This window comes from Aquarana catesbeiana, linkage group LG02, assembly GCF_042186555.1.
Source record: "Aquarana catesbeiana isolate 2022-GZ linkage group LG02, ASM4218655v1, whole genome shotgun sequence".
NCBI classification, from domain to species: Eukaryota; Metazoa; Chordata; class Amphibia; order Anura; family Ranidae; genus Aquarana; species Aquarana catesbeiana.
In genome coordinates, this window is record NC_133325.1 from 117,304,683 (window position 1) to 117,328,154 (window position 23,472).

The following is a 23,472-nucleotide window of genomic DNA, read 5'->3' on the forward strand; positions in this document are numbered from 1 at the left end:
ACAGGAGCGCGGTTTGTAATTAGACAGCTAATTATTTTTCCTATTTTTCCTTGTTTACCATTATAACGTGCTGCTCCCCACCAAATTAATTTTCCATATGCACGAGTAGGTATTTTTACCAATTTTCACTGTTTCATAGGATTAGTATCAGGGGCGGCCCGTTCATTAAAGGCACACGAGCGCCACCCCCCGTCTATCCTCCCCTATCCATGCATCTGGCTCCTTACAGGACACCGGCGCATGGATTCCAACAAGGAGGGGCTGTTTTTTTTAAGCACCGATTGGGCTCGGGTTGCAGAGAGTGTGCTTTCAGCTCACCCAGGTGTGTTACAACAGCGAATGAATATTTGCTGTTGTAACAGGGATCCTCCTGTCGGCCGGCCAATCAGGAAGTGGGTTTTGACACCGGTCACCCGATTGGCTTAAAGGACAAGTGATCCTATTGGATGCCTAGGAGGAGAAGGGGAGGCCGCCATCGAGGAGAGGACTCGAAGCTGAGCCGCTGCACCACGCTGCCTGCCACCCGCCACAATGGGGTAAGTGCCTCCTCCCCAAAAAAATACACCAGCCACCACTGATTAGTAGTTTACACAAGAACGAAAATGTGCGTAGCTAGAAAAAAAAGAGCGAATTTGGCCACCAGCCTAAGGATGGTAATCTGCAATATATTTTTATTTTTTGGTTTGGAAACACTTCAGCAAGGCAACAAGCAGTGTGCTAACTGACTATGACAACCAATCATATTTATTAAAGGTACTTATATAGTGCCATCAATTTACATATATATTGCACATTCATATCAGTCCCTGCCCTCAAAGAACTTACAATCTAAGGTTCCTAAATCACAATCATACTAGGGCCAACTTACCTACCAGCTAGGGTTGCCACCTTTTCTTCAAGTCAAACCTGAACATTTAAGCGGCGCACAATTTTTTTTTTCGTAAAAACTATACATATATTTTGCTATTAACCACTTGCTTACTGGGCACTTAAACCCCCCTCCTGCCCAGACCAATTTTGAGCTTTCAGCGCTGTCGCACTTTGAATGACAATTGCGCGGTCATACAACACTGTACCCAAATGAAATTTTTATAATTTTTTTCCCACAAATAGAGCTTTCTTTTGGTGGTATTTAATCACAGCTGGGATTTTTATTTTTTGCTAAACAAACAAAAAAAGATGGAAATTTTTGAAAAAAAAAAAAATCATGTTTAATAGTTTGTTATAAAATTTTGCAAACAGGTAATTTTTCTACTTCATTGATATGCGCTGATGAGGCGGCACTGGTGGGCACTGATAGGCTGCACTGATGGGCATGGATAGGCACAGATAAGGCGGCACTGATAGGCACAGTTAAGGCGGCACTGATAGGCACAGTTAAGGAGGCACTGATGGGGACAGATAAGGCGGTACTGATGGGGACAGATAAGGCGGTACTGATGGGCACAGATAAGGCTGCACGGATGGGCTGCACGGATGGGCTGCACGGATGGGCGGCACGGATGGGCGGCACGGATGGGCGGCACGGATGGGCGGCACGGATGGGCGGCACGGATGGGTGGCACGGATGGGTGGCACGGATAGGTGGCACGGATGGGCACTGATAGGTACCACTGATGGGGGGCACTGATGGGTGGCACTGATGGGGGCACTGATGGGTGGCACTGATGGGGGCACTGATGGGTGGCACTGATTGGCACTTATGGGCACTGGTAGGTGACACTGATGGGCCTCTGATAGGTTGCACTGATGTGGGTGCTGATGGGTGGCACTGATGTGGGTGCTGATGGGTGGCACTGATGGGTGGCACTGATGGGTGGCACTGTGGGCACTGATGGGTGGCACTGTGGGCACTGATGGGTGGCGCTGATTGATGGCACTGTGGGCACTGATGGGTGACTCCGGTGGGCACTTGTAGGCAGCACTGCTGCCTATTGCTTTGTGTTGTAATAGCGCCGTGATCGGGACTGATGTCCCGATCACGGCCGCCGGTGATCGGGTTTTTTTTTCCTCCTCACGCTGTCAGCGCGAGGAGGAAAAATAGCCGATTACCGGCTCTGTTTACATCACATGATCAGCTGTCATTGGCTGACAGCTGATCATGTGGTAAGGGGTCGGGACCAACCCCTTACTCTGATCTGTGATCAGGCGAGTCTCATAGACTCGCTGATCACCGAGCGCGCCGCGCGCGCCCTGCAGGGGGCGCGCAGGCCGCTCGTGCACGGGACGACGTCAATAGACGTAGTCCCGGCAATTTAGATCCGCGCTGTTGCCGTCATTTGGCAATGGCCCGGATCTGAAGCTGTTAAAGAGGAAGTAAACCCTCCTGCAAAAAAAAAAACTGAAAACACACCCTGCAAGATAAAGGCATAATGAGCTAGTATGCATAGCATAATCATCCTCGTCTCCCCCTCAGGCCACCGACATGTCGCCAGGGGCTTGCTTCTGGGTATCACGGCTCCGGCGCTGTGATTGGCCGGAGCCGTGATGACATCACTCCCACGCGTGCACAAACGGCACAGTACAACTGAAGCAACGGCACATACGTGTCATTGCTTCAGTTGGCTTAAGTGTGCATGTGCCGCATGACATCGGCAAATGCAAATACAGGGATATCTCCTAAACCGTGCAGGTTTAGGAGATATCCAGTGCAGCTACAGGCAAGCCTAATTATAGGCTTGCCTGTAGTTTAAAGTGGTTGTAAAGACAATTACAATTTCTGATCACACTTTAAATACCATTTCTGATCATATGAAGTTAATAACAAGAGTTCTCCTTTACAACAGAGTCCACAGAGTTCTCTTTTTTACATCTGAACTTGCAGAGTTCCCTTTCACTGTAAGGGGGTCTTTGCAGACTCTGATGTGAGGGGACTCTGCAGACTCTGATGTTAGGGAGAACTCTGAGGCCTCTAACATAAGGGATGCTCTGGGAACCCTGATTTAAGGGGGAACATTGAGAACTCTGATGTATGGAGAGGACTCTGATTTAAGGAGGAACACTGTGGCCTCTGATGTAAAGGGGAACTCTGATATAAGGGGTGCTCTGAGAACACTGATTTACTTTAGTGTACTCACTCAGAGGAAGGAGAGAGAAGGGGGGAGACTTCAGTCCCAGACAGGGATGGATGGTGAGCTCATTCACCCCTTGGCAGTCAGCACCTCTCATCCAGATGTATCGGAGGCTACTGGACTTCAAATTTCTGGACCTCACTTTCCTTTTCTGAGGCATAGCCCTGGGGTAGGAGCAGGAGGGAGAGGTGCAGATCGAGTCCTCTCTCCTCTCTGTGTGTTGTGGGGGGGGGGGTGTTAGTGCCGGTGTTCTGCCGAGAAAGTTCCTCTCGGCAGATAAGGAGCCGGCGGAAATAGCCGAAGCGAAATAGAGAAGAAATCAGCTTTACACGGAGCCTGTAAGAGGGCCCCTCGCCACGCTTCGGGCACGGCCTCGCTTCGCTCGGCTCTTTTTTATTCCCCCTCTAGGTCCACTTGGATGGTGGGGCTTCAGCCTGGACCCAGGGCGCAGGCGCCGTGTACAGCTGATTGAAGATTTTCATCTTCGGCTATTTTCGGCGGCTCCTGGTCATTCGTACTGCGCAAGCGCAGCTCTTGCGCAGTGCAGGGGGGACCTTATCCGCCGAGGGAACTTTCTCGGCAAGACACCGGCTTTGGGCAACATGAAACAGAGTGTAACAGACACTCTCAGCTTAGACAATTGCAGCCAGCAACCCTGCTGGGAAGCCATAGTCCACACTGAATAATGTGTCTGGGTTTCAGACGAGACGGTCTGAAACCCGGACACATGATTCCAAATCCAAACTGTGAATCCCGGATAGGTGGCAACCCTACGACCAGCATGTCTTTGGAGTGTGGGAGGAAACCCACGCAGGCACCGTGTTGCATGTTACTGATCTAAGCAGTAAACTGATATGTGCTCTACTGCTCTGGTTTCTCATTATGTATTACATTGTTCCTTGCAAAATAAAGATAAACCTGCCTGACTGCAGCTTCACAATTCAGTAAGCTCACCATTATTGGAAGCTGACATTGATTTCTAGGATTGCTGGGTGGGAAGTTTCAAGATGTAAAAGGTTTATCTGATATGTGTCTTGGTATTGGGGCTTGGTATTGGTATATATGGCTTGGCATTGGGGCACAGAGAAAATGATTTGTAGAAAATGAAAGGTACCTACAGTCACCATAACTGGTCCCCTACAATGATATATACAGCCCTCTTTTCAACTGATGTTTTTCTTTCATAAAAGAGAAAATGATAAGTGTCCCTTTAGCACTTGGGCTCTTTTAAGATGTCCTTGTTGTGTTTGTTATTAGAGAATGGGGTCCGGCACACAAATAGTATCATTAACCATATAGATCAGATACAGGTTTTTCCAACCCAATCTCCCACCTTGTAGCCTCCACAGGAAGTAACGTATTTTTTAAACAGGAAAGATGATCTGCCCAACAACAGCTTGATGCTTTGACTGTTGAAGCGGCTTCTCTAAATAGCTCTAGAAGGGAAGCCCGCCAGCTTTTATGGTTACACCTGATTTATGATGCTTATGCCAAGCATAACTGGATGTTGAAAAATAGGATGTGGCTTCCTCAAGCTGCTTTACTGGAACTGCTAGGGAACTGTGCAAATGGACAGCTCAGGTGAACCTAGAGTTGCCACCTCATCCCTTTAAACCCGAACACATATGAATTACACAGGTTCTGAGGCTAATTTAATGAAGATAAGGCACCAAGTGAGTTTAATTACCACCTTAATTAGCCACAGAACCTGTGTAATTCATATGTGTTCGGTTTTAAAGGCATGAGGTGTCAACCCTAGGTGAACCCCTGATGCATACTACTGTTGCTCCAAATGGGTGTGGGTCATTGTGATGGTAATGTGGTGGCGCCATCTGGCTGAAATGGGTCATCTATAGTAAGATGCACTTTAACCACTTCAGCCCCGAACCATTTGGCTGCCCAAAGACCAGAGAGCTTTTTGCGATTCTGCACTGCGTCGCTTTAACTGACAATTGCGCGGTCGTGCGATGTGGTTCCCAAACAAAATCGACGTCCTTTTTTCCCCACAAATAGAGCTTTCTTTTGGTGGTATTTGATCGCCTCTGCGGTTTTTATTTTTTGCGCTATAAACAAAAAAATAGCGACGATTTTGAAAAAAAAACGTAGTATTTTTTACTTTTTGCTATAATAAATATACCCCAAAAATATATAAAAAAACATTTTTTTTTCTCAGTTTAGGCCGATACGTATTCTTCTACATATTTTTGGTAAAAAAACATCGCAATAAGTGTTTATTGATTGGTTTGCGCAAAAGTTATAGCGTGTACAAAAGAGGGGATAGTTTTATGGCATTTTTATTAATATTTTTGTTTTACTAGTAATGGCGGCGATCAGCGATTTTTATCGTGACTGCGACATTATGGCGGACACATCGGACATTTTTGATACATTTTTGGGACCATTGGCATTAATACAGCGATCAATGCTAAAAAAATTGCATTGATTATTTTTATCGTGACTGCTACATTATGGCGGGCAGATCAGACACTTTTGGCGCGATTTTGGGACCATTCACATTTATACAGCGATCAGTGCAATTAAAAATGCATTGATTACTGTGTAAATGTGACTGGCGGTGAAGGGGTTAACCACTAGGGGGCGCTGTAGGGGTTAAGTGTGTCCTAGGGAATGATTCTAACCGTGGGGGGGATGGGCTATGTGTGACATGACACTGATCACCGTTCCCGATTACAGGGAGCTGTGATCAGTGTCCTGTCACTAGGCAGAATGGGGAGATGCTTGTTTACATCAGGATTTCCCCGTTCTTCCTCTCCGTGAGATGATCGCGGGTATCCCCACGGACATCGAGTCCGCAGGACCAGCGATCACCCGCTTCTTAAAGGGCAACGTACAGGTACGTTAATCTAATTGTATGTAGTTCCCAACTGTCCCTGATTTTGTGGGACTGGCCCTTATTCGGAACAAAGTCCCTCTGTCCCCCTTTCCTCCTCATTTGTCCCTCATATTGGTCTGATCTATATATTGTAGTTGTATATAAAGTGCACTATTTATCTATCAAAAAGTGCTTCACAGCGCTAAAGCTTTCCTCCCATTTCTAAATTTCTGCATTTGTAAATTCCAAAAGCCAATATAAAGGAGTAGTAGTGGTAAAAAAACACATGTAGGTTTAATTAATCATTGTTTTTTTTTTTGTACAATAAGGGGGCGAGACAGGGGGTGTGTCCTGTGCTTATTTATGTTTGTTAATAGGTGTCCCTCATTCCTATCTCAGAAAGCTGGAGGTATGTACAATGTAGGACATGCTTCAGTCCTGACAGGTCAAAACAAGTCCCTGTTCAGCACCAAAAATTTCAATTGTGTGCCAAATGTTCTCTATGCTGAGAATCTGCTACCACAAGCAGCTTTTTCTTCCCAAGATATACCAGTATTGGGGTGTCTATATAGTTTTCCCCCAGCTCTGCTGGTTTTAAACATAAATCTTGAAACTGTTCATCTCTCAAAATGTAGATACTGTAAATCAGAGACTTGCAGAAAGAAAAATCTGATAGAAAACAGACAGGAGAACCCTTGTGGTGTAGTATTATTAATGTAACAAAGTGAGTGTAGTCGAGGAAAAAAATGAAGGTGGAGAAAGATATCTCACATCTGGTGAGGTGAAGACCACATACTGTAGGTGATGTGCGCAACCTAAGAAATTGTCATGTGGAGAATACATCTGCCTCCATGCAGGTCTTTGGGGAAAAGTGGTTGCACTCAAATGCTCTGAGGGTGGCCCAAACTCAGTTAAAATAAGTGGACCTTAGAAATGGCGGGACAATAGTGTAGAAAAATAAAATAAAAAAAGTGTCATATTTGTTTCATCGTGAGCACTTTGCATAGCCAGCTTGACCAAGTCTATGTTACACAATATGGCGAGGGCCCTTTCACACTGAGGCGGGGGGCGGCACCGGCGGTAAAATGCCGCTATTGTAAGCGGCGCTTTACCGTCGGTATTCGGCCGCTGGCGGGGCGGTTTTACCCCCGCTAGCGGCCGAGAAAGGGTTAAAAACCACCACAAAGCACCTCTGCAGAGGCACTTTGCCGGCGGTATAGCCGAGCTGTCCCATTGATTTCAATGGGCAGGAGCAGTATACACTCCGCTCCTTCACTGCTCCGAAGATGCTGCTAGCAGGACTTTTTTTCCCATCCTACTAGCGCACCGCTCCAGTGTGAAAGCCCTCGGGGCTTTCACACTAGAGACACAGCAGCGGCTGTTTTGGGTCGGTTTGCAGGCGCTATTATTAGCGCAATAGTGCCTGCAAACCGCCTCAGAGTGAAAGGGCCCTTATATGAGAGGTGGTGGTCACCCACTAAATGCGTCAAATGCTAAAAAAATTTCCTTTTTATTTAGGTTGAGGACTTGATGAGATGTATCTTTTCATTTGGCCTGTGCACCTGATGCTTTCATACCATTTTTTTGATTGGTTTAAACATGCATTTTGTGGTCAATGCAAACATACGTGTTATGGGTCACTCTGGCAGGTCTGACCACCATCTAATGTCTGCTGGTAGCTTCACACTCCTGACACTAGTTCTCTGTGATAGAGAGAGAGCGTACTGACTTCTATTTACACCAAGCATTTTAATATGTAGTACAGGTGTCTAAACTTGGGGGGGGGGGGGGGACAAAGAGTTATTGTCCTTCGAACCACCTGACATAAGTATATATTAAGAACAGGATGAGAAGGATGTGGTAAAGCATACAATAGGGAACATGAGGTAGAAATAAGACATTCTGTGGTGTAACATGCAACTTGAAACACTGGGTAAAAATAAAGATACATTGAGGTGCAATGAACAGTAGGGGAACATAAAGTAAAAATAAGATATCTTGTGGTGCAATGTACAATCTACAATGGGGAACATTAGGTCAATTCAAGACACCTTGTGCTGAAGCATATAATGGGGAACTTGAGGTAGAGATAAGATAGTTAAATACTAGTGGTTGGCAGTTGATTAAGCATTGTAGTTTCTTTAATTAGTAGTATTCTTCCTTTAACCAATTGCCTACTGGGCACTTTCACCCCCCTTCCTGCACAGGCCAATTTTCATTTTTTATTGCTGTCGCACTTTGAATGACACAACACTGTACCCAAACTACATTTTAGTATATACTAAAATTAACAAAAAAAGATTTCAAAAAAGATTTTGAAAAAAAAAAGTTTTTCTTCATTTCTGTTATAAAATTTTGTAAATAAGTAATTTTTCTCCTTCACTCATATGCTGCACTGATAAGGTGGCACTGATGGGCACTGATAAGGTGGCACTGATGAGGAGGCACTGATGGGCACTGATAGGCGGAAATGATGGGCACAGATTGGCATCACTGATAGCCACTGATTGGCACTGACAGGGATCACTGATGGGCACAGATTGGCAGCACTGGTGGCCACTGATTGTCACAGATTGGCAGCACTGGTGGGACTGTTGGGGCTGCACTGATCATCATCACTGCTGATCATCACCCTGATTGTCAGTGCAGATGTCCCCTGTGTGGATTTGCCATTTTTCGCCTATCCTCTCCTCATGCGCTGCCAACATGAGGGGAGGATTGCCGATAACCAGCAAATCCTATTTACATCGTGATCAGCTGTGACTGGACACAGTTGATCACGTGGTAAAGAGCCACTGTGATTGGCTCTTTACCCCGATCTGTAATCTGTTGCATCCTAAGGACACAGCGATAACAGATCACTGCCAATGCACGCTGCAGGGGGTGCGCAGGCAGCACGAGCACAGGAGGACGTCATATAACGGCCTACCGGCAAAGTGCAGCCACTCTGTAGCTGTCACTTGGCTATAGCGCTGTCCTGAAGGGCTGCATTCACACCTAGCGATTTACGGGCGTTTTTATTTGAGACTTTTTAGAAGAGTATTACAAGCCTTTTATAAGTGTATTACAATCGTTTTACAGCTTCAGGCGTTTTTTTTTTAGCCAATAGAAAGCACTAGGGCAGTGGTTCTCAACCTGGGGGTCGGGACCCCCTCGGGGGTTGAATGACGATTTGCCAGGGGTCACCGAATCTTGGGCTGTTCCTGAAGCCCGCACTGCTCTTCCAGACTTTTTGCGGCCGCCCAGCTGGGCTGTTCCTGGAGCCCGTGGTCACCCACCCAGCCTCTTCTCAGCCACCTATTCAGTTCACGGCATGGCTGGGGGTCAGAGACTAGAAGTCAGCTGACTGGTGATAAATGTGAAGTGGGAGGGTTTGGAGGAGACCCTATCTCCTTATTTTGGCATAGATAAAGTCAGAGACACAGTGAGTAACACTACCTGTGATTATAGTTGCCATTAAAAGTCCCCACTACAGTTCTCAGATCAGCAGATGACCTTGATCAAGAGCACCTAAGTTGGATGATCAGAACTCCCCACCAGCATTGCCACTCATCCCAACTCCTCACCAGCATTGCCACTCATCCCAACTCCCCACCAGCATTGCCACTCATCCCAACTCCTCACCAGCATTGCCACTCATCCCAACTCCCCACCAGCATTGCCACTCATCCCAACTCCCCACCAGCATTGCCACTCATCCCAACTCCCCACCAGCATTGCCACTCATCCCAACTCCCCACCAGCATTGCCACTCATCCCAACTCCCCACCAGCATTGCCACTCATCCCAACTCCCCACCAGCATTGCCACTCATCCCAACTCCCCACCAGCATTGCCACTCATCCCAACTCCCCACCAGCATTGCCACTCATCCCAACTCCCCACCAGCATTGCCACTCATCCCAACTCCCCACCAGCATTGCCACTCATCCCAACTCCCCACCAGCATTGCCACTCATCCCAACTCCCCACCAGCATTGCCACTCATCCCAACTCCCCACCAGCATTGCCACTCATCCCAACTCCCCACCAGCATTGCCACTCATCCCAACTCCTCACCAGCATTGCCACTCATCCCAACTCTCCCCACCAGCATTGCCACTCATCCCAACTCTCCCCACCAAGGAGTAAGAGAAGGAATAAAAATAGAGAATGCATGGAAGGGAGCGGAAAAGAGGGGGAGGAACAAAGAAAAAGGTAGAGAAAGAATAAGAGAACAAGAAAGACGGCTAGAGAGAAAGATGGGGGGGGGGGGGGGAGAAATTAGGATAGTGAGAGTTAAAAGGGAAAGAAAGGAGAACAAAGAGTGGTACATCCTAAAATGTACCATAAGGGGTTTTAATACTGTACGAGTGGAAGGGAATCAGGGAGCGTTAAATATCTGTGGGTTGGGGGCGCAAATTGCTTGTCTTGCCTTGGGTGCTGACAACCCACGCTACAAAAATAATTTTACTGTTAGGGGTCCCCACAACTTGTGAAATTTTATCAAGGGGTCACGGCACTAGTAAGGTTGAGAACCACTGCACTAGGGGGAGGAGAGGGAGAATAAATTAGGGGTGGAGAGCTGCTGTTTGAGCAGAAAATGTGTGACAAAACACTTGTAAAGCGTTCAAATCAGGCATTTCTATTGAAGTCTAAGGGGCCAAAAATGCTTGTAATCTGCCTAAAAGAAGCTCATGTACTTTTTTGAGAGACAGGTGTTTTGCTTCAGGTGACAAAATGCTCAGATGTGAACAGGGGCCATTGAAATTAATAGGATTTGGCTTGTTGAGCTACAAGCTTCAAGCCAAAAAGCGCTCAGGTGTGAACGGGGCCTTAGACTAGATTTACAGTTACGTTTGAGGATGAGAGGTAAAAAATTTGCAGTTGAGACACATTTTTATAGCACCCCACCCCCCTCAACCACTCTCTCTGATAGGATAGGTTCACCGTTGGGAACATGCTACATGTTCCACCCGTTTTTAGGGTGGAACATGTAACATGTTCCCACTGCTGCAGCCTCTCCCTGACCCGCCGCCTTTAGTGGCAGTGAGCTGGGGATCTTCTCTTTAATTTTGCTGTCACAATTTAACCACTTCAATACAGGGCACTTAGACACCTTCCTGCCCAGACCAATTTTCAGCTTTTAGTGCTGTCGCAGTTTGAATGACAATTGCGCGGTCATCCATCACCGTACCCAAACTAAATTTTTATCATTTTGTTCCCACAAATAGAGCTTTCTTTTGGTGGTATTTGATCACCTCTGCGGTTTTTATTTTTTGCTAAACAAATAGAAAAAGACCGAAAATTTTTGAAAAAAATAAAAGTTTTGCTTTTGTTTCTGTTAAAAAAATTTGTAAATAAGTAAGTTTTCTCTTGCACTGATGGGCACTGATAAGGCAGCACTGACAGGCACTGATACGGTGGCACCGATGAGGTGGCACAAATGAGCCGGCACTGACATTGGGCAATGATATGCGGCACTGATGGGTGGCACTGATATGCAGCACTGATGGGCATTGATAGGCGGCACTGATGGGCACTCATGGGTGGCACTGGGTGGCACTGGTTGGCACTTATGGGCACTGATAGGCGACACTGATGGGCACTGAAAGGCGGCACTGATGGGCACTGATAGGGTGGCACTGATAGGCGGCACTGATAGGCGGCACTGATAGGCAGCACTGCTGGGCACTGATGGGCACTGATACGTGGCACTGATGGGCACTGATACGCAGCACAGATATGCGGCACTGATAGGCATTCCTGGTGGCACTGGTAGTGGTAGGCATTGGAGTGGGCACTGATTGGCAGCTGCCTGGGCACAGATTGGCAGCTGCCTGGGCACATATTGGTATTTTCCTGGGGGTCTAGGGGGCATACCTGGTGGTCCAGTGTGGTGGCCATCCTGGTGGTCCTGGGCGGCTTCCCTGGTGGTCCTGGGTAGGAGAGCAGCCGATCGGCTCTCCTCTACTTGCGTCTGTCAGACGCGAGTGAGGAAAAGCCAATCACCGGCTCTTCCTATTTACATCGTGATCAGCCATGATTGGACATGGCTGATCACGTGGTAAAGAGTCTCCGTCAGAGACTCTTTACCTAGATCAGTGTTGCAGTGTTCAGACTGACACCCCGCAACAACGATCGCCACGATGCGCGCCCCCGGGGGCGCTCAGTGGCTCGATATCCTGATCATGTCATATGACGTCCGGTCAGGAATATCAAACCACTTTACTGCCATAATTTTGTAATAGGGCGGGCGGCAAGTGGTTAAAAAAAAATGCGGCCATGCGGGGCTCTGCCCCGACCACGTCATTAATTTGCAGAGTTCTGTGAATGGGAGAACAACAAGTACTGTCAGCCTTTGCAGCTGTCCGTTTGTAGTTCTCAATGAACGACCAGGGCACTTTTGAGCTCTCTAGGTGGTTCATTGTTTCTTCCTGTCATTGTGTAACTGTCTGCCTGTATAGGGTAGAAAGGCAGAAAGCTTACACACACAGTCTGCAGGAGTCCTGCATTGCATCCGCAATCTGCTGATCACGGGTACAGGTGCCTGGTACATAAAATAATAAATTCACTTTTTTAACTGCAAAAAAGATGAGCATCTGTTATTTTTTTTACAAAGGTGAACTAATCCTTTAACCACTTGCCAACCACGCGCCGCAGATGTACTGCGGCAAGGTGGCTCGGCTGCGAAAATCGCCGCAGATGTACTGCGGCAAGGTGGCTCGGCTGCGCAACTTGGCGATTCGTGCACTAGCTTTCGTGGGCGTGCGCGTACTCCAATTGGCCAACGGGGGAGCCAATCAGCGGGTCCGGCGGTCTCGATGTCTGCTAGCCACCCGGGATCGTTCCCCGCAGAGACAGAACGGGGATCTGCTGAAGTAAACAAGGCAAATCTCCGTTCTGTCAGGGGATGACACTGAGATCTGTCTTCCTGCTAAGACGGATCTGTGTGTTTCCCCAGTCACACAGTCCCCCATACAGTTAGAACACACAAACAGGGAACACATTTAACCCCTTGATCGCCCCTGATGTTAACCCCTTCGCTGCCAGTGTCATTAGTACAATAACAGTACATATTTTAATCACTGTAATAATGTCACTAGTTCCCAAAAAAGTGTCAAGAATGTCAGTTATCTATCTGCCGCAATGTCGCAGTCCTGATAAGAATCACTGATCGCCGCCATTACTAGTAAAAAATAAATAAAGAAATAAAAATGGCATAAATCTATCCCCTATTTTGTAGACGCTTTCTCTTTTGCGCAAACCAATCAATATATGCTTATTGGGATTTTTTTTACCAAAATTATGTAGAAGAATACATATTGGCCTAAACTGATGAAGAAATTAGATTTTTTTTTTTTTTTTATGGGATATGTTTTATAGCAGAAAGTAAAAAATATTGTTTTTTTTTTTTTTCAAAATTGGCGGTCTTTTTTTGTTTATAGCGCAAAAAATGAAAAACGCAGAGGCGATCAAAAACCGCCAAAAGAAAGCTCTATTTGTGGGGGAAAAAGGACATCAATTTTCTTTGGGTACAACGTTGCACGACCGTGCAATTGTCAGTTAACCAGTTGCCGCCCGCCCACGGTCAAATGACGGAGGGGCGGTGCGGCTCTCATTCTGGGACGACGTCATATTCAAACAAACACTGCGTGCGATTGGGAGCGCGCATCCCTGCACTGACGGTGGCGGTATGTCACAGAGACACACCTTGTCACCGACAAGCGCGTACAACTATTGGGCATGGCTGTTTACCACAGATAGTACTGCCTTATTGCACACGGCGCAGGAGCGCGATCGCGCTGTGTGTGCATGTCGGTAGCGGCGTGTTCCTGGGAACACTGCTCGTCACCGACAGTGGTAAATAGCCATTGGCCGGCGGCCTTTACCACGTGATCGGCTGTGATCCATTCACAGCCGATCACTAAATGTAAACACAGACCGGTAACTAACTTTAACTGGCTCTTCCCTCCTCACACACCGTTTCCAGTGTGAGGAGAGAAGAGCCAAGAGCAGTGAGTTACAGATCTGTGTTCTGTAGTGTCTGCACCAAGCACAACACTTGTCACATCGCCCCCCCATTGTCACCTGACACACAACAGTCACCATTCACCCCATAAAGTGCACCTGTCACATAAGGGACTGCCATCAGTGACAGTCAGAGGTGCACCCGTTACCCATCAGTGACTATGGCCTTTCGCCGATCAGTGTCCATCACCCATCAGTGACCATCACCCATCACCTGTCAGCGACCATCACCCGTCATCTGTCAGTGACAATCACCCGTCATCGACCGTGGCCCATCACCCGTCACCCATCAGTGACCATCGCTCGTCACACCGCCGTCACCTGTCACCCATTGCACAGCCCAACAGTGACTGTCCCCTGCGACCCATCTGTCACCCATCGCACAGCCCATCAGTGACCGTTACCTGCAACCCATCTGTCACCCGTCGAACAGCCCATCAAGTGACCATCACCTGCCACCCATCACATAGCCATCAGCGTCTTGTCCAAAAGAGTATACAACAGTGAGGAGGCATTCCAGATCCTCTCCATGAGGACTGATGAGAGCAGTGAGGAGTTCTCATCGGATTCCATCGCCAATTCTGATTCCGAATCAAATTCGGCATTTGAATCGGTGGAAAGTAGTGGATCAGCAAATGATTCGGATGAAGAATGGGTCCCTCCTAAAAGGGCATGGCGCTCTGGAAACCAGGCAGCAGCCAGCAACCAGGATCCAATTCCCAGTACCAGTGCTGCCGCCAGCGTTAGGCCCCAAGAAGAAATCCCCAGGTCCAGTACCAGCACTGCCACCAGCGATAGGCCCCGGGAACAAATGCCCAGTACCAACCGTGGAGCATCGTGCCCAAGTCTCAGCACAGGACCTGCAAATCCTCCAACTACTAGCACTGGAGCGTCAGGTCTTGCCAACCCAACATGGCTGCCTTCCAATTCGGGATGAGCAAGAATTCCAGATTTCACCGCACAGCCAGGTGTGCAGGCCAATACCGAAAACTTCACTGAAATTGATTGCTTTTATTTGTTTTTGCCCGACACTTTGCTGCAATTCATCGTGGACCAGACCAATCTATATGCCCAGCAGTATATTGCCAACAACCCCCAATCATCATATGCCCATCCGTTTGAGTAGAGAGATTTGATTTTGGAGGAGTTCAAATTGTTTATGGGCTTCACCATAAACATGGGGCTTACAAAAAAAAATGAAGGACATACCTACTGGTCCACCAACCCCATCCACCACATGCCCATTTATTCTGCCATAATGCCCAGGTCCGGATATGAAATCACCCAAATTACGATAAATTATATAAAATTCGCACACTCATAAATTTCTTTTCCCAATGATTTGCAGAACTCTATGTCCTCGATCAACATATATGTGTAGATGAGTTCCTAGTACCCTTTTCAGGCTAGCTAGGAATAAAACAATATATTCCTAGCAAAAGGGCCAGATACGGAGTAAAATTTTATAAACTTTGTGTGAGAGTCACGGGATATCTGTATGCGTTCCGCATATACGAAGGAATGAAGGACAAGACCAGCTCCATCCCCCTAAATGCCCGGCCTACATGGGTACAACTGAAAACATTGTATTGGACCTGGCATACCCACTGCTGAACAAAGGTTACCACAGACACCTGGATAAATTCTACACCAGCCTGTCCTTTTTCAAATAGCAAAAAAACCCTGGCCTGCAGAACCACCAGAAAAAACAGGAAGGAGGAAGGGCTTCCCACAATCTATAGTCAACAAAAAACTACGAAAGGGGGAAAGAGCAGCTTTGAGATGCAACAAAGTGCTGGCCTTGAGGTGGAAGGATACCAGAAATGTGCACATGATGTCCACCATCCATGATGACACTACAGTTGAGGTTCAAAGAAGACAAGGTCCCACTGAAAAGCCAACATGTGTCCAAGATTACAATCTCTACAGGAAAGTTACAATATATCTCATCCATTTGGCTTCATAGAGATTTGGGGGGGTGAAGCCTCTACCCCTGTGACCCTGTGCACAGGTCTTACCTGATTGCGACCCTCAGCCTGCTGCTGACTTACTGCCATCATGCCTCTGCCTGCCGCATGAACTCACCACACCTCTGTCTGCTACCTGGACTATGGAAATAATTAGCTGTAGCAAGAGGCAGTATGTTTATGAAGGGCTGGAGAGCGGTACAATAATGAGTGTCTGCAGGTAACAGTGTACCAGGACCAATGTTATGGCTGTGCTGGCTGTCTCTGCCTGGACAATTCCTATGGACAAATGCTTTGGCTGTGCTGACAATATCCTTGTGCTGACTATAGACAATATTGCTGCCTGCTGCCTGGATAATTACTATTGTTGTCGCTAAGCATATCCCTGCCTGCTGCCTGGACCAATTCTGGACCAATTCTCTCCTCTGTAATACTTTCTTTTCACCCTTTCATCAATAGAATTTATTTTGGAGTGTAATTCTTGGTATGTACATGCTATGTGTTAGAAATATGAAGGGCCTTCAAAAATGATAGGTTATCAGGAAATTATATGTGTAATTTATGCTCCTAGAACGCCTGACGGTGCTACTTGGATGTTGGGCCTCTGTATGTGGCCAGGCTGTGTAAAAGTCTCACACATGTGGTATTGCCATTCTCAGGAGGAGTAGCAGAATGTATTTTGGGGTGTTATTTTTTTCTATGTACATGCTATGTGTTGAAAATATCTTATAAACAGACAACTTTGTGTAAAAAAAAAAAAAAAAAATGTTTTTTCTTTTTTTTCCCCACATTTTCCAAAAACTTCTGGAAAAAAATGAACCATTCAAAAGACTCATTATGCCTCATAGATTATACGTTGGGGTGTTTGCTTTCCAAAATGGGGTCATTTTGCAGGCAATTCTATTGTTCTGGTACTCCAGGGCCTTCAAAGTTGTAATAGGTGGTTGAGAAATGAGATGTCCAATTTATGCTTGTAAAATGCCTAAAGGTGCTACTTCCATGTTGGGCCTTTGTAGGTGGCCAGGCTGTGTAAAAGTCTCACACATGTGGTATCGCCATACTCAGGAGGAGTAGCAAAATGTATTTTGGGGTGTCATTTTTGCTATGTACATGCTATGCGGAAATATCTTATAAACTATAAACAGACAACTTTGTGTAAAAAAAAAAAAAAACATGCATTTTCATTTTTTTTCCACATTTTCCAAAAAATTCTGGAAAAAATCAACCATTCAAAAGACTCATTATACCTCATAGATTATACGTTGGGGTGTTTTCTTTCCAAAATGGGGTGATTTTGTGGGCAAATACATTGTCCCAGTGTTCCAGGGCCTTCAAAATTGTGATAGGTCGTCATGTGTAGATGTGTAATTTATGTCCCTAGAACACCTGATGGTGCCCCCCGCATGTTGGGCCTCTCTATGTGGCCAGGCTGTGAAAAAGTCTCACGTGAGGTATCGCCATACTCAGGAGGAGTAGCAGAATGTATTTTGGGGTGTAATTTGTTGTATGCATATATTATGTGAGAGAAATAACCTGTTCATATGACAATTTTGTAAAAAAAAAATCTTCATTTTGCAAAGAATTGTGGGAAAAAATTACAACTTCAAAAAACTCACCATGCCTCTTACTAAATACCTTGGAATGTCTACTTTCCAAAAAGGGCTCATTTGGGGGTATTTGTCTTTCCTGGCTTGTTAGGTTCTCAAGAATTGAGATAGGCCTTCAGTACATGTGGTGTGATCGGGTGTGATCAATTTTCAGTGATTGGCATTATAGCTTGTAGACTCTATAACTTTCACAAAGACCAAATAATATACACTAATTTGAGTCATTTTTACCAAAGATATGTAGCAGTATAAATTTTGGCCAAAATTTAGGAAGAAAAATTACTAATTTGCAAAATTTTATGACAGAAACAAAGAAAAAAGGGCATTTTTTCACTAAATTTTCGGTCTTTTTTTATTTATAGCACAAAAAATAAAAAACCCTCTAGTGATTAGATACCACCGAAAGAAAGCTCTATTTGTGTGAAAAAAAGGATGCAAATTTCATATTGGTACAGTGTGGCATGACTGAGTAATTGTCATTCAAACTGGGAGTGCTGAAAGCTGAAAATTGGTCTGGGCAGGAAGTGGGTATAAGTGCCCTGTATTGAAGTGGTTAAAGTAACGCAGTGCTGTATCGCAAAAAATGGCCTGGTCATTAAGGGGATAAATTCTTCTGGGGCTGAAGTGGTTAAGCTACAAAGGCAGCAGATGGAGATGTACCCATGCCACGGCCATGATGCTTTGCATTGCAGTGCCACAAAACTAATCTCCCCACAGATCCCCCCATTTAATCAGAGAGGAAGGAAGGGAAAGCTGACACAGGCACATAGCCAGAAATACAAAATGACAGGGGTTCTATCCTCCCCTGCTCTACGAAAGAAACACATTTTTTTTTCTAACTAAGAAAAAAGAACTTTGTATTTACATATGATTTGAATGTCCATATATCATTAATTTAGGATACAGGATGAACTCGTATAGATTTTTTTCTTTTCGACCCAGAGTTTAGTGTCACTTTATGCAAAAAACACAGACACAGGTAAGCCGATATTAATTACTTTAATTTTCAGGTACCCAGGGGATATAGGAGAAGATATGAAATCAATGTACAAAATCCTCACTGCTTGGAAAAATTGATTTTTGCAAAGGATGACATATACAGAATGAAAACAGTAAAATAAGGTGATCTAAACTTCTGTTTTTCTTTTTTCCAGCTGCTATCTTTTTCAGCATCTTTGCAGTCACTATCCAAAACTCAGCAGTCATCAAATGTTATTTAATGACGAACTATGAAGAAAAAGAAGACACAGAGACTGAATTAGAGGTTAGTAATATGACCATGCTTCATTTGTGAAAAATACATCTAATTGAGTACAATCTGGTAACGCTAAAAGATTCTTATATCTCCCGGGGATTCGATTGAGATTGCTTTGCTGGCATTTCTGGGTCTGCACAACTGCTGTGAACATTATTAGAGGCACCCACACTCATGGCTACATTATTAAAATCTGTTTTATTTTATGGAGAACGCAACAGGAGATGCTGGAACATACAGTGGGGACGGAAAGTTTTCAGACCCCCTTAAATTTTTCACTCTTTGTTATATTGCAGCCATTTGCTAAAATCATTTAAGTTCATTTTTTCCTCATAAATATACACACAGCACCCCCTATTGACAGAAAAACCCAGAATTGTTGACATTATTGCAGATTTATTAAAAAAGAAAAACTGAAATATCACATGGTCCTAAGTATTCAGACCCTTTGCTCAGTATTTAGTAGAAGCACCCCTTTGATCTAATACAGCCATGAGTCTTTTTGGGAAAGATTCAACAAGTTTTTCCCACCTGGATTTGGGGATCCTCTGTCGTTCCTCCTTGCAGATCCTCTCCAGTTCTGTCAGGTTGGATAGTAAACGTTGGTGGACAGCCATTTTTAGGTCTCTCCAGAGATGCTCAATTGGGTTTAAGTCAGGGCTCTGGCTGGGCCATTCAAGAACAGTCACGGAGTTGTTGTGAAGCCACTCCTTTGTTATTTTATCTGTGTGCTTAGGGTCATTGTCTTGTTGGAAGGTAAACCTTCGGCCCAGTCTGAGGTCCTGAGCACTCTGGAGAAGGTTTTCGTCCAGGATACTTTCTGTTCCCACTGTAGGTCATAGAAAATAGCCCAAGCTCCTAAGTGGACAGGAACAAACTCAGGAATTATGGCAGGGGAATCTTTCTGGTGAAGTATCATATAAGAAAGGTAATAACTAAGCCCACCAGGCTTCACACCTAAATAAAATATAACTTTTGGGTGACCAAAACCTTTAAAGGCCATAGGGTCTATCATGTAGCAAGTGTCAGCCTGAGACTATAACCAGTAGTGTATTTTGTGGACGCTTTCATGCCATGCCTTGGACCCATTCTTGGTTTCCCCTATAAATCACTGTACAGATTATTTTTCCAAAACATTTCCCTTCATAGTAACACCACTGTATATACATAATGTAATGTCTAAAAATTATAGTGAGTAAGTATGTGCCTATTACCCGTTTTACAAATTTATTTTTAAACAAAATATCTCTGAAAAATGCCCACCATCTTTAGAGGTTGTGTACAAGGACGTTGCTATATACAGTAGCACTGGCTTTTGCATTCAAACACAGCAGCGCTAAAATACATACTTTATATTTTTTTTATTCTTTATTTATACAATCCACAATGAAAGAAACAAAGTACATTCCAAGGCAAAGCATGATATAACCAGTCAGGTACAGTCTTACTATAGCTACAAGCATGCAGTAAACAATAGCAACTAGGACATAGACAGATCATCACAAAACGTCCACATCTGGAGTGAGTGGTGTTAGTGAAGGGAGGTGGGTTAGAAAAAAAAGGGGGGGGGGCATAAAGGGGATGAGGAAAGGGCCACAAATAAGCGGGTTCGAACTCCTTTCCAATGTCTCCCAGCAGTCATAAGGCTCATCAGTATTGGTAAAATTTAGGCATTCTCGCTCTGTCTCCCTGAGGTTTAATTAGTAGTCTCTACAAGAAAACACAGGGAGTTTAACAAGACTTGTGGCCACTCATTAAAATTAGAAGAAAAGAGGTTTAACCTTAAACTACGTAGAGGGTTCTTTACTGTAAGAGCGGCAAGGATGTGGAATTCCCTTCCACAGGTGGTGGTCTCAGCGGGGGGCATTGATAGTTTCTAACTATTAGATAAGCACCTGAACGACCACAACATACAGGGATATACAATGTAATACTGACATATAATCACACACATAGGTTGGACTTGATGGACTTGTGTCTTTTTTCAACCTCACCAACTATGAGAGCAACTATGAGATCACATGCTTTCTAGCATAAATACTAACAAAAGTCTGTCTTCAGTCTGCTTTGTCTTCAACACAAATGTGACAAACTAAACGAAAATAATGTTTGAATTCAATTGACAAAAACTATGACAAAAATCAATTCCAATTTTCGTCAATGAAGGAAAATGGAACCATAATGTGAGGGAGGGACGTTTACCCACCTGAACGTCTGCTTTCCCTGAGCTCCGCATGTCTGTTAAAGCCCCAGCAGGCTCCCTCTTTCTGCCTGCTGCCTGGGAGTTCTGGAAAAGTGCCCTGCAGACTACGTGATGAGTGTTTCCCCTCCCAGCATGGTAGCAGTGCTGAGCACTATGTAAAATAACAGCCTCCCCAGACCAGTTCTCTGCACTGTGCACTCCCTCACAGAGGGGGCTCTCTAATTAGGCAAATTAGGTGGTCGCCTTAGGCCTCACACCCACAGGGGCCCCGCGACCACCTAATTTGCCTGACCCGTGTGTGTGAGTGGCAGGGAATATCTCCCAGTCAGTGTCCCCGAGCTAGCAGGATGAGCGAGCTACTACTATACACTACAGCGCTGCTATATGACCAGCGGCGCGCCAACCTGAAATCTCCTCTCTCTGCCTCCCTCGACACTCTCCAGCGCCCCATCTCTGTGTCCTTGAGGCTCCAGCACTGCCTGATGACAGATTACAGAGGCAAAGCTGTCGGCCGCTGCTGAACCCAGGAGGGATGGATGCAAGCACGGACATGCAGGAGTTTGTCTTGTCAGGTGTGGAGGGAGGTGAGCTGGCAGCTTTATGGGAGCACTTGCGACTTGTATACAGAGACTTGAGATGGAGGAGGGGGAGCAGTGTCTGCAGCACAGTAGGAGGCCAGTCCTGGTGCTGTGCTGCTAACTTCAGTTGCTCTATGCATGCCACTGCAAAGTGGCCTCTGCAGTGCTGGAGCAATAAATTAGGCCTCATTCACGCCATATACCACTTTTATACCATTTGCACCCCTCTCATGTCATACTACCCCCATACTACCCACTCTCATACACTCTGCACTCCTCTCATATAAATACTACCCCCCATACACTCCGCACTCCTCTCATATACATACTACCCCCCACATACACTGCGCACTCCTCTCATATACATACTACCCCCCACATACACTCCGCACTCCTCTCATATACATACTACCCCCCACCATACACTCCGCAATCCTCTAATATACATACTACCCCCCGCATACACTCCACAGTCTTCTCATATACATACTACCCACCATTCACTCTGCACTCCTCTCATGTTCATACTACCCCCCACCATACACTCCGCACTCCTCTCATGTACATACTACCTCGGACTCCTCATATACATACTACCCCCCATACACTCTGCACTCCTCTCATATACATACTACCCCCCACCATACACTCCGCAATCCTCTAATATACATACTACCCCCCGCATACACTCCGCACTCCTCTCATATACATACTACCCCCCACCATTTACTCCGCACTCCTCTCATGTACATACTACCCCCCACCATACACTCCGCACTCCTCTCATGTACATACTACCCCACCATACCTTCCGCACTCCTCTCATATACATACTACCCCCCATACACTCCGCACTCCTCTCATATACATACTACCCCCCACCATACACTCCGTAATCCTCTCATATACATACTACCCCCCATTCACTCTGCACTCCTCTCATATACATACTACCCCCCACCATACACTCCGCAATCCTCTAATATACATACTACCCCCCCATACACTCCGCACTCCTCTCATATACATACTACCCCCCACCATTTACTCCGCACTCCTCTCATGTACATACTACCCCCCACCATACACTCCGCACTCCTCTCATGTACATACTACCCCACCATACCTTCCGCACTCCTCTCATATACATACTACCCCCCATACACTCCACACTCCTCTCATATACATACTACCCCCCACCATACACTCCGCACTCCTCTCATATACATACTACCCCCACCATACCTTCCGCACTCCTCTCATATACATACTACCCCCCACCATACACTCCACACTCCTCTTATATACATACTACCCCCCACCATACACTTTGCACTCCTCTCATGTACATACTACCCCCAACCATACCTTCCGCACTCCTCTCATATACATACTACCCCCCATACACTCCACACTCCTCTCATATACATACTACCCCCCATACACTCCACACTCCTCTCATATACATACTACCCCCCATACACTCCACACTCCTCTCATATACATACTACCCCCCACCATACACTCTGCACTCCTCTCATATACATACTACCCCCCATAAACTCCGCACTCCTCTTATATACATACTACCCCCCACCATACACTCCGCAATCCTCTAAAATACATACTACCCCCCGCATACACTCCGTAGTCCTCTCATATACATACTACCCACCATTCACTCCGCACTCCTCTCATGTACATACTACCCCCCCACCATACACTCCGCAATCCTCTAATATACATACTACCCCCCGCATACACTCCGCACTCCTCTCATATACATACTACCCCCCATACACTCCTCACTCCTCTCATATACATACTACCCCCCACCATTCACTCTGCACTCCTCTCATGTACATACTACCCCCCACCATACACTCCGCACTCCTCTCATGTACATACTACCCTCCACCATACACTCCGCACTCCTCTCATGTACATA

General features: G+C 45.8%; 1 protein-coding gene and 1 long non-coding RNA gene across 6 annotated transcripts in view; one reads left to right on the forward strand and one right to left on the reverse strand.

Annotated features, from left to right (window-relative positions):
* The window catches only part of FLT3 (fms related receptor tyrosine kinase 3), a 179,473-nt gene that overhangs the window by 54,445 nt on the left and 101,556 nt on the right, over nucleotides 1-23,472 (forward strand). For all 5 annotated transcript variants that reach the window (XR_012241492.1, XM_073613376.1, XM_073613372.1 and 2 more), the window contains one exon: nucleotides 18,643-18,752. Coding sequence is in view for 4 of the 5 variants with exons in the window: in XM_073613372.1 (XP_073469473.1) it covers nucleotides 18,643-18,752 (110 nt within the window). In the remaining variant the exon portion in view is untranslated. The remainder of the gene's footprint in view (nucleotides 1-18,642; nucleotides 18,753-23,472) is intronic.
* LOC141127161 (uncharacterized) lies at nucleotides 18,484-21,452 on the reverse strand. The gene is made up of 3 exons (XR_012241493.1): nucleotides 21,351-21,452; nucleotides 19,275-19,601; nucleotides 18,484-18,715 (listed from the first exon to the last, which is right to left on the reverse strand). It is a non-coding gene; the product is annotated as an uncharacterized lncRNA (long non-coding RNA).